Below are 23,616 nucleotides of genomic sequence, written 5' to 3'. Positions count from 1 at the left end.
TGCTCCGGACGAATGATTGAAGAATGGTTATCCTGACACTCGACGAAAAAATGTTGATTTTTTGTAGATCTGATGTTGCTTAGCAAAAAGTGTCGATCCACTAATTCATGTAAGGGTTGCTTGCGGAATGTCGTACTTGGTACGTATCTCTGATATGTATGTCTCACTAGCAACGACCGAATGGTCTACGAGCATCCCAGAGGGAAAGAAGTCCAAAGCTAGAACCATCAGTTCTTGGGTTCTGACACCACCTGCCTGATGAGAGTAGGAGAAAAAAGAAAACGGGTAAGGAGATCTGGAGACATCAAGTCCATATCGATGCTGAAGTATATGTGACCATGGCGTAGCAATATTTGTCCATTAATTTTCCTTCAATCAAATGCTGCCCAGGTGTACACATCATATTCCGAGTTTACGGTCTCTCAGCTGAAACCATTAAAATTCAGCAAGAGCCCCTCGAGTCTCTATGCAGTACGATGACATACTGCAGCCCGTCGTTAAAATATTCCTTGTCAGCTGCCGACCTGTTGATTATAGTACATTCCGGTCCAAAAGAAGTTCCCCACTCTAATTTTCACAGCAAAACCTAGTAAGTTCAGGTACACTAAATTATCAATATTTTTTTAGTAGATTTTTAATCACAGATTTTTGAGGTATAAACAATTATCTAATCTTTGTATATACGAAATTTTTCTATATTTATTTTATTAACAGAGTGGTTGTAATTCAAAATTTTGACAACCTTGAAAAATGATTTTTACCATGTGGCGCCATACAATAATATGCATCAATCTTATAGTCCATTTCATTAAAAAAAAGTTTTCTCTGTCAGAAAAAAAAAAATAAGATATGAAGAAAATTTGTATATGAAAAGTCTAATTTAAATAAGTTACCATAAAATAAAAATAATAAAAAAAATAGTTTGTCTATCGATTTTCAGATATATCTACAAATACATAAATACTGTAGTCTAGCTGTAAAAAGAGATAGTGTTTCCAAAACTATATCAATCACATCTTCACAAGGGTTATTTTTGGGCTTTGGCTGGGAGTCCTGAATGCCCCGCAAACGGGCAGGTTGGTCAACCATCGCTCGACATATTGATGATTGCCATACGTCAAGGAGTGATCAAGTAACGAAGCCCAGGCGTAACATGTTGCAGATACCACGAGACCAATACATGACTTATTCCTGGTGAAATGGCGCGGTTATTACACCGGCAGGATCCAAGTCCTCACTCGTTTTTCACCCAAAGTCCTGCTTTTTCTATTGCGCACTCATCCTTCTCCACCGCAGTCACACGACGACAAAGTGGCTTGCTGACTTACAAGTAATGCTTCAGTGTTCATGTTATGTCAATTGTATGTTGATGTATATACAATCTAAGATACAATAGGCTGGTGAGCAGGTATTTATGTATACACGTGATCGCAGCCTCATTGTCACCTCAGCACCGGGATATTTCAACACTCACACTGACGATGCCACCCAACTGCTGGCCGCATTTAGACCACACGCCGACAGGTTTAGCCGAAGGCCACGTCAATGGTGCAGGGGCTTCAGGACAATTATCACAGACAATAATTTTATCTTTATCGATACAATAAATTCTACTATTATTACTGTAGTAAATTATAATTTGCAGACGAAACCACATCCACCATGGCAGGATCTGTTACACCTACCCTCCATTTTGGAGTTGTCTTATTTCCGGGTTTCCAAGCTCTCGATGCATTCGGTCCTCTAGACTGCATTAACGTTCTCTCATGGTCGGAAAATATCTCTCTATCTCTGCTAGCATCGTCACTTGATCCAGTGACGACCGAACCTTCCGCCTTGCCAGGCGCAATCGGTCAACGCATCATGCCTACCCACACATTTGGCACAGCACCGCCTCTCGACGTCCTTCTGATTCCAGGAGGCTTGGGAACAATGGGATCCAGTCCAATTCTTCAAGATATTATCTCCTTCATTCAAAGGGTCTATCCACAATTGAAGTATCTGATCACTGTTTGTACTGGCTCCGGATTAGCCGCTCAAGCTGGAGTGTTGGATGGTAAACGTGCAACCAGTAACAAGAAGGTCTTGAAGACAATTATATCATTGGGACCTCAGGTTCATTGGGTCTCGCAGGCGAGATGGGTCACGGATGGAAACATATGGACTTCTTCCGGGGTAAGCGCGGGTATTGATGCCACCCTGGCGTGGATTGAGAAGGTGTTTGGAAAAGAGAAAGCTCAAGATATTGCGAATGAGATAGAGTATTGTCGGCATGAGAGTGCAAGTTCTGATCCATTTGCCTGTTTGCATGGATTGTAAAGTCTTGGTATACCGGGGATTATAATCTTTTGTTAATATCAGATTATCTTTTATATAGACAAAAAGATGCATTTCCAATGTCATTATCTCCTATTATGTAATTGAAATTGTGTACCCAGACCGTGTTCTCCTCTCATCGAAAGAGTCTAATGATGTTCACTTCCATCTATTAAGACCTAAAACAGGTGATAATAGACTGGCTATCTATATATTCAACAATTGGGTACTATAGTAAAGATCTCAAAAGATGAAGAATCAACTGGTACTGAACCTTCCGCCTTGCACCTCCATCCCTCCTCGGTGGTAGGTAAAAAAATGCAGTGGATGGAAGAGAGTAAGTTGGCAGTTTGCCGACGGCCACGGGTTTACATAGTCTGCATTTGAGTCTTCCAGTTGCCCTAGCCTTCCGAGCTTCATGCCCATACAACAAGTACAAAATCAGGTATCATTTACTATGTATATTCAGGCACTATAGTGGCGCCTGTTATTGGCTTCCATATTGGGGAATAGAGGGACACTGTTCCGAACCCTAGTCACATGGTCAGCTACTGATATGTCTGCTGCTTCTCCATACCTAGGTGCATAGTTACACTACCCAGGTAGTGTAGTGCAATACGTGGGATTGTATACGAACATGGTTTGCAGGTACACAATTAAAAGTTGGCCTAAGAGCAACTTGAAGGTTCATATTTACTTTTAGAAATTTTTGATTCCACTCCATTCACCATCTTTGCATTCTAAAGCACATTCTAGTACAAAGTTTACACTATTTGTTTCGTGCTAGAGATGGTGGATACATATTGTGTGGCAACCAAATACCCTGGTCAACACGCGGCTCTGACATTATCCAGTTAATGCTGAAAACCTAGAAACATGGGACTGAACGCGTAGTCGTGGTAGCCATTCGGTTGCTCAGGTGCGTAAAATGTTGATCGATCGTACTTGTTGAGGGGAATGCCATTTTTCAGGCGAAATGGTAGATCCGGATTAGCAAGGAAGTGACGACCAAAAGCGACGACAACATCATTATTCTTGTATTCCTCATCGATCGCATGTCTAGTGTTGTCAGGGTTGAAACCACCAGCCACAATAACCGGCGAGGTCTTGCCCCAGGTCTCAAGTAGGAATTCAATTCCCTGGGTCTTTTCGCAGTCAATATTGTTGATGACACGAGACTCAATGACGTGGAGATAGGCAAGCTTGAGATCTCTCAATTTTTCCACTAGATAGGTGAACTGGGGCACGGGGTTGGCCATCTTCATTCCCTGCCACGTATTCCAGGGACTGACACGGAAGCCAACTCGATCCGCTCCTACGGCATGAACTAGCGCCTTGGCTACCTCGATTCCGAATCTTGCACGATTTTCAACGTTTCCACCCCAGCGATCGGTCCGCTTGTTCGACACATCTTGGGTAAACTGGTCAACCAAATACCCGTTTGCTCCATGCACCTCGACACCGTCAAATCCCGCAGCAATAGCATTCTTAGCTGCAATAGTAAAGTTGCGGATAATGCCATCAATCTGATCCTCACTCAATGCTTTTGGAACGGGGCCATCCTGCTCCATCGGAATTGGGCTAGGTGCCAACAACTCAAAGCTACCCTCTTTGGTTAAGGTGGCTACATCAGCGGTTCTTCCAAGTGCGATCAACTGAAGAAAGATATAGCTCCCTTTCGAGTGCACAGCATTGGTGATTTCTCTCCAGCTTGCGATTTGGGATTCATTCCATATGCCAGGGCCGTTTGGAAGACCTCCCTGGGCTGCAGAGATCTGAGTTGCCTCTGAAATAATCAGAGTTCCTGGAACGGATGCACGTTGCTCGTAATATGAAGTCGCCATGGGAAGTTGCACATGATTAGAATCAGCACGTAGTCGCGTAAGTGGTGCCATCACTACTCGATGCTGTAGCTCCAACTTGCCCAAGCGAATAGGCTGGAAAATCTTGGATGGCATGGTCAACGGTAATGTATATTGAGGGCTCCAAGGTAAAAAGAGTAGTTAGACAACAGGTTCGGAGTGATGCGAAATTCATTAGCCTGCCTCAACTTGAAACTACCATATCACCCCTATTTATACCTTTGAGCCCCCGTTCTATTAATAATTGAAGCATACTTGGGTAATGTAGATTTGAAATCACCTGAAGATTGTTTCGTTACGATTCGAACGATTCGAGATACTACAGTGGTATAGGTCCACAACTACTAGCTCCAACGTGAAGGGGGCGTGACCCCAACGATGCCTCCAACGGCGACTTTTGAGCAGGTGGCTGACTCAGCTACCCCAACTCGAGCAATTGTAACGACTCAGTGTTGGCAGTTCCGGAATCTTACAAAATATCTTACAAAGTCTAGAACAAAAGTTTAACAGATAATAGAAACACTAATACACTAATATTCTTTGTTAAACAGCCAAACAGCGTCTACAAAATATTTCATCCATAGTGGGCCGAAATTCGTAAGCACGGCTGGTGAGTGTATAACCAACCGGTAACGAGCAGTTCTTGTTGATGACAGTTTTTCTTCAAGCTCAAGTTGCAATTAGCTCATCACTCTGCATATCTGGTTTGTTCATTTACCATATGTTGGGTAGAGCTTACTACTTAGATATCTAGCCGGAATATGATATCCATAATTCCTGAAGTACCTTAGCCAATATCAGTATCTAAGAGTACGTCACTAGCTTACAATTTGTGTTGTGATGTGTAGGGACTCTGAGAGTACCATAGTAGTACCTAGATACGACGTAATTTTGGCGAAATAGCCCCTGAATATACAATAAATGTTTTGATTGCTATATAAGGTTGTAGTTCTAGAAACAATTTTTCCGTGTAAAACATAGAAGCCAATTTCAAATGTGAGTGTATGTGGAACATCCAATTGACCCGGGGCCCTACTAGTAATGCTGTCATTATCGATGGTTGATCCTTCTCGCTCCCAGCGCTTTGTTGCTCCAAACTTTATCACTCGCAATGAATATACATCGTAATATTCCTACACTAGTTTGGCCTTCAAGTTGAATTTGGTTCCAAGGTAGTCCGCTAAATACCATTATGGGTTACCACCTGGGCGAGGAAGACATTATTCAATCCTCTTTCGGGCTCGCATAGCTTCTCAACTTGAATGACAGAAAGCAGCAGGTTTAAAAACGACCTCCAGATTCTACCTTTTCACTTCAGTTGTTCGATGATCATACCTCTCAAGACGCCGCAGGCCATAGGATTTATTTTCCATTACGTTGTAGTCATGTATGAGCATGAAAAACGCGTACTTAGGTAGCAGTCGCAGTCACAGTAACAAGCAGATTTGGCAAGTCATTCGCTCACGCTCGGCACTCCTAGGATCTTCACCGCCTGCTATGCGAATTGTTCCTCGAGTTTGCTGGGTGATCACCGCAGTGCTATTCTCTGTGAAGAGTCTGTCCCGAAGGGGGGGCTATGGAAACCTCACCTCTGTTGTCCCCCGAGGCCTAAGGATTGACTGTGGTTCTTGGAACTTGAATTTATCACACCGCGGTCTGCTTGTCTTGAATAAGCATCTCACGATATTTCTCCAAGCTCAGACCAAGAATGTTGATGCATGGCCACTGAGTATTACTTTTTGAAGAAGTGATCCCAGAGATGCAACACCGCACAGGTTCAACGGGTCATGGAAATTGGTGTGATGTGTTGACTCAGCTGATTCCTCGTTGAAATCAACCACAGAGTAAGCCTCTTCAACAATGCACTTCACGGGTTGTAGAACCCTGTTCTCACTATCTGCTAAGATATTAGAAACAAGTCACGCTTGTAATATTGAGAACCTACCGCTCAGCGGACTAATAGCCATTGTGGCTGCAAGCTCAGCTAGCCTCATTTACTGGAAGGCATTCTGCTGGTTTTCACCCGTCGCCGCCGATTCGGCAGAAAACTGTACCCATCCATGGCTGAGTCGCCGGGCTAAGCCGGGGGTCGACGCCGAGTCCAGACAGAGACACACCGGCAGCAAGGTCTACCACGTTGGCACTTTCACTTTGCTTTTGCTGTACAATTTCTACAGTGTCCACCCCGGGGGTTGTATGATTCAGCGACGATTTGGCAACCTCGTGTTCAGCCAACCTCTGATATCTCTTTAGTAAATCCCGTCTTGAGAATGAAGATCCACAATAGCATGGAAATGGCTTCTCCTTTGTATATGATAATTCATGTTATTAGTCGCCTGGAGTATAATGTCTTTTGAGAGCCTTACGCGTTCGTATATGCCGTTTCAGATGTTCCGTCCATTTAAACTTGCGCCCTCAGTGAGAACACGCATGCCGTGCATTGCCGTCACGACCAACTACCTTTCGTCGCTTGTTCAACGGAATTTCGCTATGGACTGACCCATTTTCCGTGTTTCTCGCCATTGCAATAGCTCTTACCAATGGAAAAACCAGTGGTGAAAGTGTTGAAGTTGGAGTAGTGTGGTTAAGTTGGAGATGGCGGTGGCGCATCAGTGGCTCTGCTTAATGCGGAGACTTGATTTGTCAAGCGCATGTGATTTGCCATTGTACAGTCCAGACGCTTAAATTGTACTTATTTTATTATATTACTTGAATTATTTTGACATGGGATATCATTGGGCACTGCCTAGTTACTGCTAGTCTGAATTCTGCTACGACTTACTTTGCTCTGGGGATACTAGACCTCGCCGACTTGGAAGTAAAAATCTATTCCGATTTTGCATATAAAGTAAATGGCAAGCCCAAGCCCAATTTCAATAAAACAATCAGAAAATGCCAATATGTCACCAGCACCAAGCCTTATCCTGACACAGATGCTAGAAACTCTTCGCTGAACGGGTAATCAGTATACCCATGAGTTTGTTTCGGTGTATAAAACGACGATCGATCGTATTTTGTCAGGTTGATATCGTGTTGGACCCGGAAAGGCAGATCTGGGTTGGCAAGGAAAGATCTTCCAAAGACAATTGCGATGTCGTTGTTTGGATACTCACTGTCGATTGCATACTTCGCAGACTTGGGCGTAAATCCACCAGCGACCAACACAGGAGAAGTTTTCCCCCAGATATCTAAAGCGAACTCGATTCCCTCCGTCTTCTCAATATCAACGTTGTTGTTCACCCGCGATTCAATGATATGGAGATATCCCAAGTGTAAATTTTTGAGCTTCTCAACAAGATACGAAAACTGGGGAATTGGATGCGCCATCCTCATTCCTTGGAACGAGCTCCAGGGACTAATTCTGTACCCAACTTTCTCTGGCCCAACGGTTCGTGCGACCTCCTCTGCAACAGCCAAAGGGAATCGCGCACGGTTCTCTATGCTCCCACCATAGGCATCCTCTCTTTGGTTGCAGGTATCCTGAAGGAACTGATCAAGCAGGTAGCCGTTTGCCCCGTGAATCTCAACTCCATCGAATCCAGCTTTTATAGCATTGCGCGCGGCTTGCGCGAAATCTTCAACAGCATCCTGGATCTGGCTCTCAGACATTGGTGTAGGCTGACAGGCACAGTCTGTCAAGGAGACCGCGCTTGACGATAGGAGGCCATGTCCGGTGTCTTTAAGAAGTGTGGTTTTATCAGCTGCCCGGCCGGGTGCCCAGAGCTGACAATTTATGAAACACCCTTTCGCATGTACGGCATCCACAACTTTTTTCCAAGCTTCAATCTGAGCATCATTCCATATGCCGGGGGCATTTGGAACACCGCCGTGATCAGGTGAGACAATTGTGGCCTCTGTGATAAGTAAAGTTCCTGGGACAGAAGCGCGCTGAGAATAGTATTCTAAGGTCATGGGGAGTTGGACATGGTCATCACTTGCGCGGAAGCGGGTTAGCGGTGCCATGACGATGCGGTGCTTTAATGGTTTTTGCACGATGGTGAGAGGTTCAAAAAGCTTCGACATGGTAGCGTATATTGAACGGAGAAATATTAACCAGAATTGTTGATTGTGAAGAACAGATGTCAGAGATTGGAATACAAGAAGGAAAGAAAGGTCCTTTTAGTAAGAATTACTTTCAATCATTCAAAGGCGAGGAATACTGCTATGGATTCGATTAGGAGTGATGATGTCAAAAGCATTGATGAAAGATCGCCGAAAGCGTAATAATTAGCTCTCTGTTTGGGTGGGGGGGCCATTCTAATAGACCCACAATCGTCTCTCTTAAACACGGGAACCACGGACGAGTCTTGTATTTTACCAGCAAACATTTTATTCTACCCAATTATGAAGTTTTGTGATAACGTCTCTGTCTGAGCAGTTCCATTAATTTCTTTCGCACACTTAGTAGGTAAACACGTATTGTTCCCCTCCTGTGAATCACTACTTGGATATAATAGTTAGGTTTTACGCTTGGATCCTATGATGTATCTCTCCAAGAATTGGCAACGCGCCTGTTCTTAAATATTTTAAGCTTCTTACATCCCCTCCTCCCGTCGCGTAGTACGTCCTTTCTAAGCAATTTGCCTGATTCTGGCTTTTCAATGAATTACTTATTACTAGTGAAACGGGATAGGATGCTCGAGGCAGCACGGTCAGTACGTGCAGGTCGAATGGGCAGAAGGATGAGGGTAAACAACACCCCAACAAGAGCTATCTGCTAGTACTCTCTCGAATAGGCTGGAACTCGTGTAATTGATCTCTGTGTGTTGCTAAAGATGCTATCTAAATGAATGTATATAAGCTCCCTTCCAAATTAGGCCAACTTCCTTACATAATCCCTATACTGGTGGGCAGGCCGATACTCCCCACTACACTAGTAGTTTTCTCGGCATGGTAGATGAATGACACACTGGTTTCGCATATGGGGTAACTGTTAAACCTTCAATCAAGCCACTGTATGTAGCAAGTATTAATAGATATAATACTGCGAATCCTTCGGGCTCGGAAAATGACGATATGGTGTGGGAGGTGTCCAATATAATGACAGCAAGATATACGGCATGATACGAGATTGTACTGCACCTTCGGGCATTTCGGCAACACAGATTCAAGCTTCATGAGATGGTATCTATATCTCTACTGACCGTTTGGGGTTGGAACAATTTCCATGCATGATTAGGATACTTTTTCTTGAGTTAGTCATAGGGATGACCATTCGATTTCAATACAGTGTTATATCAATCCCGAGGTTTTTATTAGTCTAGAAGTGAAACAGAATCCGCCACTGCTAGTATCTGGGTATCTGGGTGGCACTATATCTGTGCACACATTGATTCAATCAATTTGTTATCAAACAAGTACAACAACAGAGTAGTCTTATAAAAGTTAATATATTCGATGATGATAGTTATAGTCAAATATGCACAGAATACCAATCAGTTATACTATTGTGGCAAGTATGACAAGTATATGAAAGATTTGATGAGAACTTCTAATTATATCAAATCTATCAGATCTCAATGATTCAGGAAATCGAAACTATCTTTATTAGCCACTTTATTAGGATTTCAGTAATTGGTTCAATACTGACTGATAGTATAGAAAAGCGCGGCCAATATTAATAAGAATCTCTTTTCTAGATAATGAGCCATATCAAAATGTTTCAACATTTCTGAAAATCCAAACGTTTTGATTCTGTGGATAAGAGATATGAAGTCTGATAGACCAATTTCCATAAAAACACAAATACGGAAAGTGCGCCAATGTGGACCTTGAAATTTTGGATATGTCAGTATATTTGTGTTTTTAATCAATCTTTTTTGCTAATACTTTTTCTATTTCTATTAGCTGAATAGATTCATTCCAAAATATATCTCTAAACTCAATAACACATTATGTTTCCTGCTTTCGAGATCTCAAACTATCTCGGCTCGCTGGCTAACTGCTCTGATATTGATAATCCAGGCCAAATTCAAAATTTAGCTCTATCTCGTTACAATCTCTTATTATCTGGGACATAATCCTGACCAAATACTAAGACAGATAATTGTTTATAATCAAATATTATAATCGATCGCTCACCCCAGTTATCTTCAAAACAAAGAGTTAGCTGGATTTAATAACTAAATATATCTGATTTTATTTCAAGATTGTCAGTCATTACTAATATCGACAAATATATATATATATATATATATATTGATTTCTCTTGTAGTACTGTTTATATTCAAGTGTTATAGTAACAACTACTGTATCAAATCAAAGCAGTGTCAATTGTTGATTGAGTCTCTTCTAAATAATAGTTGGTATCAGATGAAATAGCCGCAAACTAACAATCAATTGTTCTTGGCAAAATTGCATTATTATGCAAAAGCTTGGCAGTAATGCAGTGGTATTATAGACAGTAGTAATTAAATTGAATTTATATTGAATTAGGCCAAGTAAAATGAATTCCAATTATATCTATTGCTAAATCTGTAATCTAGATCGTTAGCCACTGCTGTAGTCAGCGCTGTGATTTTGGTAATTGACCATAGTTAACAGATTAATTACATTACAAACAAAATTACTGGCATAAAATAATGCAAAATAGTCTCCACTTTTGAGCGGGTTGAGCATGCTCATGCCCAGGTCTAATTTTGCTATCCATTTATCTGGTGTCTCCAAAAGCTTCACTGTATCTTTTGATATAAGTTAGTCTAACCAGACCATGCAATCGTGATGGTAATAATATATTTAGTCCAAATGTCAGCTGTAGACTGGAGAAAAGCAATATGGTAGAGATATGGGAGGTGACAAAAAGCACGGCAGGTTTAAGATCATCCATGCAGGGGTCTTCAGGGCGTTCAGGGGAAGGACGGAACAGACCTTAGGGTAAAGCGGCAAGGGCACTAAACATAACGAATATCAAAAACAAAAAAAGACTGAACAAAAACAAAAACATACAACAGCAGGGATTCGCATGTGGTCACCCACCATACTACTAACCTGCCGGCGTGTGGCTTAAGTACGGCTGAGCGGACGGGAAGCCCTGTTCTCCACACCCTATGGTCGTATGTACTGAGTAACGACTGGATTAGGACTATATTCTGAATGAATTTGAGGAACTGTAGACCAGGTGCTATCATGAAATTATTTGCGTATGGGCAAACTCAGTTCTTAAGATCCTGTGATCTTCCGTGATATTAGACTGTGGCTGAAGTAGGGCTAAATGGCTAGGAGCACACTTTCGAAAGTCAATATGTACCACACATTATCAGTGGCACATTTACGCAAAAGAATATCGCGGCCATACATTACTACAGTATAAGTTCCTAGCGTTCTTTCTGCCATCCCTCTGTAGGATATCAGAGTCATGGGGACGATGGTAGAAGCAGAAAGAATTAGAAAGCAGTATGTCTATCAAAGTGAAAACAGGTCAAAATACCAGTATTGACAAACATTAAGATACCTCCTCACAAGGCGGACTTCCAAAATTTGATGGATATCATACAGCCGAATTGATTCTCACTATGTCCATAATCTGACAATTTAATAAATACAAGAGACTCTCATTTCTCCAGAAAATCTACTAGATGGTATAGATAAAAGGGCCTCAAGAGTCATTCTCGTATCTAGAGCTGTTTTGGTAGAGATATATGATGGCGTTGGACCCCAAAAAAGATATCCTTCCAGAATTACGAAAGAGCAAGATTCATCCCCCATTCCCATCATGGGGTATAATAGATAGATTCATGATTTTTTCCACTGCTTAAATATTCATGCTGGTCACGAGATGAAGTGTCTTCAAGGCCAATTGGATCTGCGTAGTGCTTAAAACAATTCACAAAGGAGAGATAAAATCAACGAAGAAAATGACTTGCAAATGTCAATTTGAGTTCGAAAATTCAAACATCTTATAACTCAGCTCGAAAAATCACGATCAATCAATCTAGAAACGGAATCAAGTAGAACTCGGCGTAAAAATTGGTAGCTTAAAAGACAGAGAGTAGAGACAATGCTATTCAAATTAGATAGCAATGGAAGTTATTCCCAGTCTGAGTTGAGCCCATACATTGCTGGAATAGCCCGTGTAAGCTTTAGTAGACTCTCACGAGTATATGTATCGCTCGTTCTATATTCCGAAAACTGTGTTGTCCTGATTTTCCCGATGAGTTAGGTCCCAATACCACACGATTTTCGCACCGATATAAAACATGTCTCAAGTCGGTTTAGGAATGCGAAGTATGTCCTGTAATGGGTCATTCTCGTCCATTTCACATAGACAGAGGCAAAGGAGAAGTAAAAGTAGAAGCAAAAACCATTCAAATACTGATATTGCTCACATTCAACTGAAAGCCAAGACCCAAGGAAAAGATATCAAAAGGAAAATGACAATCTTGATATGAATCTAAAGCCATCATCCAGAGGTATATAAAATTTCAGACTAATCGAAGAAACTTATCCCTGAATAGAATCTAAAGTAAACGAATTCAGAAAGGAAAAGAGAATCGTAAATGATAGTTTATACCTACAATGGTATCTTCTACGAGGACACGATATACCCTACAACTTAAGAGACAGCTATGGGTATAAACTACGCGAGGAAAGATTATATATAAACAGCCTGAAATATATTTTTGTCTCGGCGAGTTAAGAAATTCATCAACATGTCATAAACACCATGAGCCAATTTCCCTTCTTGATTAGATGATTTAGAAATCATCCTCATCAGAGAAGACCTCCTCACCCTTCTTGCGGCGAGCAGCACGCTCCTTCTTCTTCTTACGGAGCTCAGAGCCTGGAAATAGTTAGTATAAATTGTACAGCATTGGAGGAAAGGGGGGGGGAGGGTAAGATGACATACCAGTAAGCTTCTTCTTCTTCTCGACAACGATCTTGTTACCCATGGCATCGAACTTGTCCTCCTCGTCATCACCCTTGGCATCGAGACGGGGACCAGAGCCCTGACCCTGAACCCAGTTGTGGCCGGAAGGAGTCATCAGACCGTCGTTGACGGCCCAGACTTCCTCGGTCAGGTTCTCAGTGAACTCACGGGAGTGAGTGATGATGATAACACCACCCTCGAAGGACTTCAGGGCCTTGGACAGAGCACCCAGGGAGTCACGGTCCAGGTAGTTAGTAGGCTCATCCAGGACGATGACGTGGGGACGTTGCCAAGAGCAGGCAGCAAGGACGACCTTGACACGCTGACCACCGGACAGACCGCGCATGCGGGAGTGAGAGACAAGCTCGGCGTCCAGACCGAAGTTGGCGCAGTGCTGCTCAATCTCCTTACGGACCAGAGGACGGAACTGACCGGAGGCGAGAGCCTCCTTCTGATCAACCTCGGCGACCTGCTTGGAGTGGGAGACGATAATCTCGGAACGGGGCAACCAGGTGTTGTCGTTGGACATCATGGGAGTCCACTTCTCGGACTTCATGCCGACGTTGTCACCAAGAGCCCAAGAGATCTCGTACTCGTAGGTGTTCTTGAACTTGCGACGAGAGTGGATACCGACGACACGACGCAGAGTACCCTCGACCTTGTAGATCTTGTCCATGGCCTTCTCGTCCTCCTCGGTGACGATCTTGTTGGCACGGTCCATGGTCTCACGGTCCTCACCGGTCTGGAAACGCCACTGGATGTACTCGGAGGGAGTGGAGCTCAGGTGGTTATCGATGTGAGCGAAAGCGTGTTGCTTAATGTAGGCAATACGGATGTTCTCGTGCTGGTAGACATCACCAGTGGTGGGGATCAGCTCACCAGTCAGAACGTTGACCAGGGTAGACTTTCCAGCACCGTTAGCACCGATGACGGCAATACGGGAACCCAGGGAAACCTGGAAAGTAATGTCGCGAATCTGGGGCTTGGGGGTACCGGGGTACTGGAAGGACATGTTGTTGACACGGATGATGGCCTTGGACTTGGTCTTGACACCCTCAAGGAAACCGGGCTCGGGGAACTTGAACTCCATGTCGGAGGCGCCCAGCTCGTAGTAGGAACGAGCGGAGGGGACACGCTTGACGAAGTCCGACAGGGTACCACGGTAACGCTTGAGCTTGAAGCGCTCGTAGTGGATTACGTGCTGGATGACGTGGTCCAGGAAGCGGGAGTCGTGAGAGACCATGATGGAGGTGCAGGGGGAGTTCTTCAGGTACTCCTCCAACCAGGCAACGTTCTTGACGTCCAAGTGGTTGGTGGGCTCGTCAAGAAGCAGAATGTCGGGGTTCTCGAAGACAGCACGGCACAGAGCGAGCTTCATCTTCCAACCACCAGAGAGGGCAGTGATGGGGCCGTCAAGCTGCTCGGGCTGGAAGCCGAACTCGTTGACCAGCTGGTTACGGATCTGCTCCTCAGGGAGGTCCAGACCAACCTCAACCAGCTTCTTGGAGGTCCAGCCAATGACAGTCAGCTCGGTATCGGCGGCATCCAGGTCGTGCTCGACGTAGACGGTCTTGACCTCATCCTTCTTGGGGAAACCCTCAAGCTGCTCGTTGTTGATAGCACGCATGAGAGTGGTCTTACCGGAACCGTTGGGACCGAGCAGACCGTAACGCTGACCACGCTTGAGACGCAGGTGAGTCTGGTTCAGCAGAATCTTGGCACCATAGGCCAGGGAGAAGGTGCAGTTGCACAGATCAACACCCTCCTCCTCGTCAGAGGGGATGTCGTCGTTGGCAGCAGCCTCGGGGGAAGCCTTCTTGCGGAGGGTCTCAGCAATGGACTTGGCATCCTCCTCGCCGACGATGGCAATAATGTAAGGAGTGGCGTTCTGAGTCCAGGTAGTGGCGTCAGAGTCCTTCTCGTCAACGAGCTGACCAGCGATGGCAGCAACGTAGTCGATGACAGCCTCGTGGGACTTGATGGTAGACTTGTGCTTGGCCTCGAGGATCTCCTTGAGGATAGCGGAGACGGTAGAGATGTCACCAGCGGTGGAGATCTCGGGGATCTTACCATCCTTGACATCACCAACACGGGTGAGGGTGTCCAGGGCCTGCTTGGTCTTCTCACGGGCCTCAGGGTCGGCCAGGGTCTCGTGGTTCTTGTTCAGAGCCGGCAACATCTTAGGCAAGAAAGGAGCGACAATCTGGGGGTCCTCGACCAACTTACACATGTTGTCGACGATGACAGCGGACTTACGCTTGATGGCAGTCTCACGCTCAACGAGACCACGGTCCAGCAGGGGAACCATGATGGCAAGGGTAGGGCCAGTGACATCGGAAACGAAAGTGGTGGCACCGAGCAAGTGAACAGTCTCAGAGACGTTCTCGGGCTTGGCAATACACTTGATGAGCTCAGGAATGAAACGCTCAATATCCTTGTTGGCAATCAGACCGCAAACCTTCTCCATGGTGGAGTAGGCAGCCTTCTTGATCTCAGACTTGGTATCCCACATAGCCTCAGAGACAACGGGGATGAGGCTGGGAACCTGGAAGGAGAGCTGAGCGGGGGCAGACTCAACCAGAGTGTCAATGCAGGTCAGAGCAGCCATCTTCTCGGGCCACTTCTGGGCGTTCTGCAGGGACTCGAGGACGGGAGGGACAATAGCCTTGACGGCGTTGGGGTTGACAGCCTGAACGATGGCAGCAGCGGCGGACTGAGCGGCCTCCTTGACGGGGACCATCTTGTCACCAACCGCAGCGAGGACGGGGCCAAGGAGAGACACCAAGTGAGGCTCAACACCAGGAGCGATGGTCTGGTGAGAAGCGATGGCACGGATACCCTGAAGGGCACGCTCACGGACGAGAGCATCCTTCTTGTTGGAGAGCTGCTTCTTGAAGAGCTCGACGGCCTTGACGGGCAGAGTCTGCTCGGGGATAGGACCGCTGAAGAGAGTGGCGAGGTTGCCAGCGGCGGCGTTGGCCTCATCGGGGGTAGTTGAGACGTTGAGGTTCTTGAAGAGGTCCTCAAGGACGGCAACCGACTGAGCGGCCTCCTTGCCGGTGGCAGCGGGAGAGGAAGCGACGGCGGCAGGCATTTTGGAGGAAATTTTGGCGGATGAAGAAGGGGATTAAATAAAGAAAGAGATTTTTTCTATGGGTATCACTTTTTTTTTTTATGAGCACAGGGGAGAGCCCAAAGAAATGCGTCTGGCTGTCAAAGACGCAGCAATGGAAATTCGCTCGAAAAGACGAACGAAGTCTAATCTGTCCAAAAAAGAAACAGACAAAAAAAAGAGAGAGAGGAATCAGACCTCGAAAAAAAGTGATAGAGGGAGGATGGGGAGGAGAAGGGAGGGGCGATAGGAAGAGGAGGGGGAAATCAAATATTTATCGGCGTGTGTGGAGGAAATTTTTTTAGGAGTGGCCGGATTAGGTTTAGCGTCGAATAAGAAAATTATGTGGTGGCGCTCAATCCGCGAAAGATGATTGGTTGATATTTCACTGTGTAAAGTACAGGGTATACAGTAGAGAATTGTATGCAGATTGAAGTATACAGTACAGAGTATATAATAGTGGTGTACTGATATACTGATATACTGGTAATAATGATAGATTACAGTATAGATATGATGTAGAGTATAACAGATGAGGATGATCAGTATATACAGTATATAGTCATAGATACATCTATACATCCATAGATATGTCTATGACTACGAGTCACATTGACACTAATATGCAATAGTATGCTAGTGTCAGTCTCAGTCATGGTTGCTGAGTATAGTATGCTTATAGAAGATCACTGGACTGAATATGTATATGCGATACTATACATAGTATGTACCCTACACATCCACCCATCACCAAATAGTAGAGTGCCTTTATTATTCTGTTTACTACTTACTATTCACTTTATATATTCCTATACTACTTAAGTATCTCATATTTATTCACAGTGTATGATCCTACATATGTGTACTATCCACTATAATATAAAATCTCTGTGCTGTACATATGTACCCTTTGAGTGGCAAATCGGCCCGAGTGGAGAATTTCACCCAACAAACAATCCCGTGCTTCTACTAAACTCTCTTTTTGGTCCGATATTTCCCTAGATCCAGAATAGTATTAGTATTAGCATTAGGATTAGATTAATATTAATAGAGAACCAAATAAGGAGAGTTTGAATGAAACTGTAATTGAATCTAATTTTAATCTAACCAAATTTAATCTACAGTAGAAATCTGTCCGATCATCCAACTTGGTGGCGTTTGCCCCTTACTACAGTACCTAGTATCTCGAATTTGCCTTCTTGATCTTCCATATATACAGTACTGCTACTATCAGAGTAATAGCATCCTATAGATCAGATTTATAGTACTTATGTAAATATAAATATGGAATCTTCAATATACACTGCACTACTCTATAGATTCTACACAACTCATCTACTAGTTAATATATTCATTCATGAGTATACAAGTGGATCCTGCGCCCCGGAATACACCCGTGCACTAGTCTTATTCTACAGTGTACAGTGTACATAGTACAACGGTGTATGTATCCCTTGATCCCCTTGCATTTAGTCTACAAGCGGCCCACCTTGAATCCGGGGTAGCCGACAAGAATCTATCTATCATCATATTGTGGAGCGGAGTGCCTCATGGTTATACATACTGAATATTCCCATTTCTACCTAGAAAGTACGAGTACTGGCATACCAAATGTACATCTACTTGTACCTAGAGTACAAGTACATCTACATACACACCCCTATCACACCTCACCCCTGCACTTCAGCCCCTTTAAATCTCTACCCCTTTGTCTCGCTTGGGCCCTATTCGTATCTCATAAAAGGGGCGTGGCTTAGATGCGGCCTGAGCTGATGTGAGAATGTCTGTACAGCGTGCAGTTCCCAATAACGAATAAGGACCCAGGCTATGTACTATGTAGTAAGGTGGTGAGAGTTATTCTAAAAAAATACACGAGCAGAAGACTGATTAGTATACCGTGTACGGAGTAGCGGGAGTATGCTGATACCCGGAGTACTGAGTTAAGTACTGGAGATACTGGAAGTATTGTCGATCAAGTATAGAGGATAATCTACTATGAAAATGAATAGCATATAGTGCTGACACTGTTGATATGTATATATGTTTATAATATAGGGTTCTACAGATCATCATCAGATAGTACCTCAAACAAACCAAACCAAATGATTCCATGCAGATAATAGTCAACATTATAAACCCAACTGACAATGTTGTAACATAAGTTTGACACTACCCTTTTTTCTGCCAACTTTCTACAACACCGAACCTTTGCAAATCATCATATGAATGAAAGGCGGTGGAGAAAAGCGGTCAGCAGGTCGCTTCAAAACTTATGTTACATCACTGTACGTACTACACCCAATGAAGACTAAATTAGTAAAATCTGTCAGATTTATTCAGATGATATTGATTGAAAGATAAATACAATTGACATCCATGTTAATTGGAATGGGATTGTTATTTGCATGGTTAGGCCTGGTTTTATCTTGAGTACACTGGTATTGAAGATTTCTTAGCAAGATTAGCAAATTTTGACTAGAGGTGTAATTTGCGGTGTTTGTTGATATATAACGACGCCCGTCAAACGGGCGTCGAGCGTACAAGGACTACCTCTTAGTAGGCAGGGACCTATTAGGCCCTGCAAGACAAGACTAGACTACATTCACTGCACTGTAGGAATCAATACAAATATCTATGCCAATAAAAATATCTAACGAGTACAAAAGCAAAATAACCGCGACAAAGTACAGTTATATACAGGCGCCTCGATCGAGTCCAGCCCGTCATGATAATTCATGGTAAGGCTGTTGAATGGAAATGCTTGGAGATATTAGTAGTGTTGTGTTGTGCGATTTTGTCGCGGTGGTAAGATAGACCTGACTGTACAGTGATGAATGAATCGCTTGAACTCCATTCCATGCGCAGGGAGAAAATGAGGTTGGGTAGAATGAAATGTATTCGATATTTTTTTATTCGATAATGGATTTATTGTAGTCGAGATAGAATCATGGCTTCTTCTTTACGTGACGTGAACTTCCGGGTTCAGAGGGAAGTTCGTCACCGTCGATTATGCGCCATAGTCTGCGTGGTGAGAAATTGTTGCCGACAAGGTATATGCCGACGAACCATGCGGCGAGTATATTGGCTAGGTGGTGGAGGAGATAGGCATATGTCACGCCGTAAACGGCGGAGTATGTTGCGATGACGAAGAAAATCATCGAGGTAATGTGGTGGAGGCTATGAGAATTAGTATGACTAGTCCGTGCAGACCTGGATACTAGTTGGGATTGGGCATACCGATTATTGATACGTGGAATCATCGCACCGCTGGTCATTGTCTCGACGAGAAGTAGGAATGGCATGATGGAAAGCACATTATGATGGGAGGAGAATGGCATGAACCAGTGGACTACCAGATTATGGGCCCATACCAGAAGAACCAGGACGTTGATAGGGAGGATCCAAAGCATGAGAATCAAAATCGAGTGGGCATAATTGCCAAAATTAATGTGAGGGGTTGATCTGGTTTCTTTGGCATGCCATTGGGCCCGCACACTAGTTGCCAATTGCACAATGCAGGCCACCATATAAGCGAATTGGTAGGGGATAATGGTCGAGACTAGAATTAGAAGGATTGCAGTGTGAATCACACGTCGTCGTGGGGTTGGAGAGTTGAAGATAGGGAGGTTTCCTCGGTCTTCGCGTCGGATATAGCCCGACTTGCTATGCACGGCACCGTAAATCATGGAGAAAATGTTGACCAGGAGGAGGACAACGTAGTTGACCAAGACACAAACTCCAACACTGATGATGCCGAAAATCGGCACAAGGAACCAGAAGAATGCATCTTGCGATCCAAGAAGAAGATCGTTCTTGGTGAAGTCAAGTGGGGTCTCAGTCGAGTTCGTCCGCCAATGGAACGGGTCATCAGACTGAGGTAGTGCTTTGGAAGTCGCAAGAGATGACGCTAGGAGCGACATGGCGACTAACAGCAGTGGAAGAGAAGATCGAATTGCTCGGTCGAGACCATCTGTGAAAGGGATAAAGTAGCCTGTCTCGTCATAAACTTGAAATTGCTTGCGAAGCACAAGAGCCACCACGAGCAAAGGGAATGCGGCAAACACGGTGCGGTATCGCATCACCAGTTCACCAAGACTACCAGCGATATCAACCTGAAGGGAGACATCAACCGTAGACCCAGTGCTGGGGTCAGTCCAGAGCTGGAACGACACTCCACCCGATGCAGCCTGCTCACGTAGAGGAGACGGCATAAATGGGGCCATTCCGTGTAGATTGACGTTGACTTCATTCACATTGACGAAAAACTTTGATTCGTGAGGATCAGCAATAGACTGACGCAACAGAGGAGCAAAGATTTCTTCCTTCTGATCCTTTTGAGCATGATGGGTGATTTTCAGCCTGTAGTCCAGAAGACTGGAATGCAAAGCTGGAATCTTCACTTCTGTAAGCATGGGTCGATTAGCTGGGAGTCGCATCTTGAGACCTGCGCTCAATAAGCTTCCCAAGCCAACCTTTGCTCGGATCATAGAGTCTGAACTGTCCGAGAACTCTGCGACCACGAAGCCCTTCGTAGGCACATTTGCCTTGTCCACAATAGCGACAAACTGATGCTCGGCAAGACCCTCCAAGTCATATTGAAGATAGGAGAAGGGTGGGACGGGGTCGAAGGGATTCTTCGACGTGCGAGTGGAAGCAGGAAGATGAATGACATCTTCTGGCGCACTCTTGCAAGCCAAGCGAGTTGATCCCACAGTTCCACCCGAGAAGTCCAAGTTCATGGAAAAGACATTGGAGCGACCGTTGTTCAGAGGGAACACACTGCAGAACAAGACCTCAACATTCCCTTGACTGCTAAGAGTCTGGTCGGTGAGAAGAGTGAACTTCTTGCCGGAAACGCCTTGTGGTGGAATCGGTAGGAGACGAACGTCCGGGCCATGTCGTTCTCCGAGCTGGCGTAAAATCAATCGCTGACCCTGAGCCAGAATGGTATTGGCATTATCTTCGAGCGTGAGGAGTGTGTTTGGTTCCTTTTGCGCAAGGGTCCTCTCTGCCACAGCCTCCAAGCCCGTCAGATACCACCGCTTGAGAGCTCGCATGCGCTCCGCCCGGGGTTTGGTCTGGGTTGGGCGCCGCGCGTCGATGATTTCAAACAGCGACTTAATGATCGATTTTCGAAATTGATCGCACCATGTGATCGACAGGTGATCCATACCGATCCAAACGTCCGGAATGGAAGACGTGAAGACGGTGAATCCGTGCGTTTCAGGAACGAGGGATGAAATACTCGTATAATCCGAGGGCACCACGGTATCGCGCGCACCACCTGCAATCGAAATCAGAGTGACATGCCATAGCGGATTGTTGTTAGCCCATGTCTGTGAATAGGCTTCTCGCCAGTAGTCGTTGATTTGTTTGTAGGTGTGGACGATGTCGGAGTCGAAAGAAACCGGCGGTTTTGCGTGTGGCGCGGACATGGTGATGATCGAGTTGACAGAGTTGGCCTGGTAATTAGCCATGGTCAGAGTCGTGCGAGCCACAATTCCACCCATCGAGTGTCCGATCAGGACCACGGCGCTGGGATCCGGTAGGGCAGGGTCTCGTCGGGTCCTTCGAGGATCGTGATAGAGCGACAGGATGTATGAAATCGCTTCGTTCACGTATTCGGCCTGGTCCAACAGTGTCTGTCCATGGAAGGCGGCCATATCCTCATTGAAATCCACCATGAAGAAATCCAAACTGCGGACACCATTTGCGTGTCGGTCCTCGTCATGTCGAACCACATCGTAGTAATGTCGCGAAGCCTCGGCGGCTAAAGAGCGGACTTGTCGGTAGCTGCCGGCGTTGCCAGGGAGGAAAAGGACGGGGACACCGTTTAACTATTGATCAGAAATGAAAGTAATATGGTCAGCAGATGCCAAAGATGTCACATTTGAGTCAAGCGGGTCACGGTCTTCCTACCCCAATATTATCTTGTGTGTACGGATCCACACCTTCCTCCCGATAAAGGAACAGATTGTATTTGCTTGCAAAACGAGTATGCTCAGTATCAAACTCGAGCATCCGTATGAATGTCGGACTCATCATTGGCACACCACATCCACTATGACCGGCCTGACGTTCGGTAAATGATCGCATTATCATGGCCAGAAAAGTGATGGCGACGATGGTAGTTATCGTGGTGAGGATGGATATTGACCAGGGACTGCGCTGACGGGACTGACGAGCCCGGCGACCCTCTGGAGAAGAAACCTCCATTGGGAGACGTGGTGACCCCAATGGCATGGCTTTGGTATCGTTGGAAGGTTGAGATGAAGGAGCGCGCCAGAGACTGGAGTTTCGCGAACGCGGCGTGGAGGAGCCGTTGTCACGGCGAAGATCAAAGCTTGTCCCGTGTCTGGCTATTTGGGATCGCGAATTATCTGGATTCTCGACGGGATGGCCATGGTCGTCTGGGGATCGAGTCGGGGAATCGTCAGTGTCGTCCGCGACAGGAGAGCCAGACGAGTGTCTGTGCATTGGAGGCGTAGTCGGGACTCATCCAGAGGAGAGGATCTTGGCACACAAGGGCTAGCCACAGGGGGGCCCTCCAATAGAAGCGAGAAGGGGAGAGTGAAAGGGTAAAAGGGGGGAGGGGGGTTGAATTTGGAATGTGGGAGGAAGAAGAGAGGAGAAATTGAGGTGAGAAAAGGGAAGAGTCGAGAAAGGCGGGAAGTGATTGGCGGGACATACAATATACAGTCTACAATATACAACATACAATACACTAGAATGGTAGAATTGATACATTAAATATGATACTGTAGGGATATTTAGTATAATATATTTAGTATTTAATAGTTAGTTCCTGAGTTCATTAATAATTAACTGTAAGATAGTCCCTGAAAGTGCAAATTGAGTGGAGAAGAACCAGCAAGAATGAAGAGTCGCCGCATTCGGATGATCAGTCAGCATTTACTATAGTATAGTAGTATATTTATAGTATAGAATAGTATAGGATAGGATAGGATAGGATAGGATAGGATAGGATAGGATATTAGAAGATATGGTATAAGAGGATATATTATAATATTGATATTGAAATGTTGATGTAGCTGATTCTATTTATGTACTCCTGAATGAGAAAGTACCTGCAGGACGCGTAAGTGGCAGGTCACACAATATTAGGCACGTCTGTATTACAGTGCCTATAGTATAATTATACTAGTATATTAAAATATCGTATATACTAGTAGTATATACAGTGGTGTTGTAGAATAAGGAGAGTGTATCTATACTTAATCTAAAATTGAGTAAATGCATAGCCACTGGATCAACACTTAATCACTAATAGATCAGGGTGATGGCGTGCGACTGCCAATCAATATTAGAGTACAATTCTTATGGCCCCTACAGTATATATGTATGATAGTGTCATTTCTCCTAATTGATGAGACACGCCAATGAAGTAGTAGGAGGAGAGAATGAAGAGAATAAATGAGACATTCACAAATATTGTACTA

At 44.7% G+C, this 23,616-nt stretch overlaps 5 protein-coding genes across 5 annotated transcripts; 1 reads left to right on the top strand and 4 right to left on the bottom strand.

Annotated features, from left to right (window-relative positions):
* Positions 1-1,662: 1,662 nt before the first annotated feature.
* N7469_002344 (DJ-1/PfpI family protein) lies at positions 1,663-2,319 on the top strand (the record flags this gene model as incomplete). Its single annotated transcript, XM_056641264.1, has 1 exon — positions 1,663-2,319. The coding sequence occupies one exon, from the start codon at positions 1,663-1,665 to the stop codon at positions 2,317-2,319; it is 657 nt and encodes a 218-aa protein (XP_056503758.1).
* Positions 2,320-3,170: 851 nt separating this feature from the next.
* On the bottom strand, positions 3,171-4,274 carry N7469_002343 (alkene reductase; the record flags this gene model as incomplete). The annotated part of the gene is made up of 1 exon (XM_056641263.1): positions 3,171-4,274. One exon carries the CDS (start codon positions 4,272-4,274, stop codon positions 3,171-3,173), a length of 1,104 nt encoding a protein of 367 aa, XP_056503757.1.
* A 2,823-nt stretch (positions 4,275-7,097) lies between these two features.
* Positions 7,098-8,201, bottom strand: N7469_002342 (alkene reductase; the record flags this gene model as incomplete). The annotated part of the gene is made up of 1 exon (XM_056641262.1): positions 7,098-8,201. The coding sequence occupies one exon, from the start codon at positions 8,199-8,201 to the stop codon at positions 7,098-7,100; it is 1,104 nt and encodes a 367-aa protein (XP_056503756.1).
* A 4,670-nt stretch (positions 8,202-12,871) lies between these two features.
* On the bottom strand, positions 12,872-16,138 carry N7469_002341 (putative translation elongation factor eEF-3; the record flags this gene model as incomplete). Its single annotated transcript, XM_056641261.1, has 2 exons — positions 12,872-12,957; positions 13,024-16,138. 2 exons carry the CDS (start codon positions 16,136-16,138, stop codon positions 12,872-12,874), a joined length of 3,201 nt encoding a protein of 1,066 aa, XP_056503755.1.
* Positions 16,139-19,101: 2,963 nt separating this feature from the next.
* Positions 19,102-22,633, bottom strand: N7469_002340 (GPI inositol-deacylase; the record flags this gene model as incomplete). Its single annotated transcript, XM_056641260.1, has 3 exons — positions 19,102-19,333; positions 19,394-21,993; positions 22,076-22,633. 3 exons carry the CDS (start codon positions 22,631-22,633, stop codon positions 19,102-19,104), a joined length of 3,390 nt encoding a protein of 1,129 aa, XP_056503754.1.
* Between the last annotated feature and the right edge of the window lie 983 nt (positions 22,634-23,616).

This window comes from Penicillium citrinum (assembly GCF_028827155.1).
Source record: "Penicillium citrinum strain IBT 23319 chromosome Unknown utg000002l:1.0-3833315.0:1.0-3834789.0, whole genome shotgun sequence".
Classification (NCBI taxonomy): Eukaryota; Fungi; Ascomycota; class Eurotiomycetes; order Eurotiales; family Aspergillaceae; genus Penicillium; species Penicillium citrinum.
The sequence above is the reverse complement of the archived record's forward strand: the minus strand, read 5'-3'. Positions and strand labels throughout refer to the sequence as shown.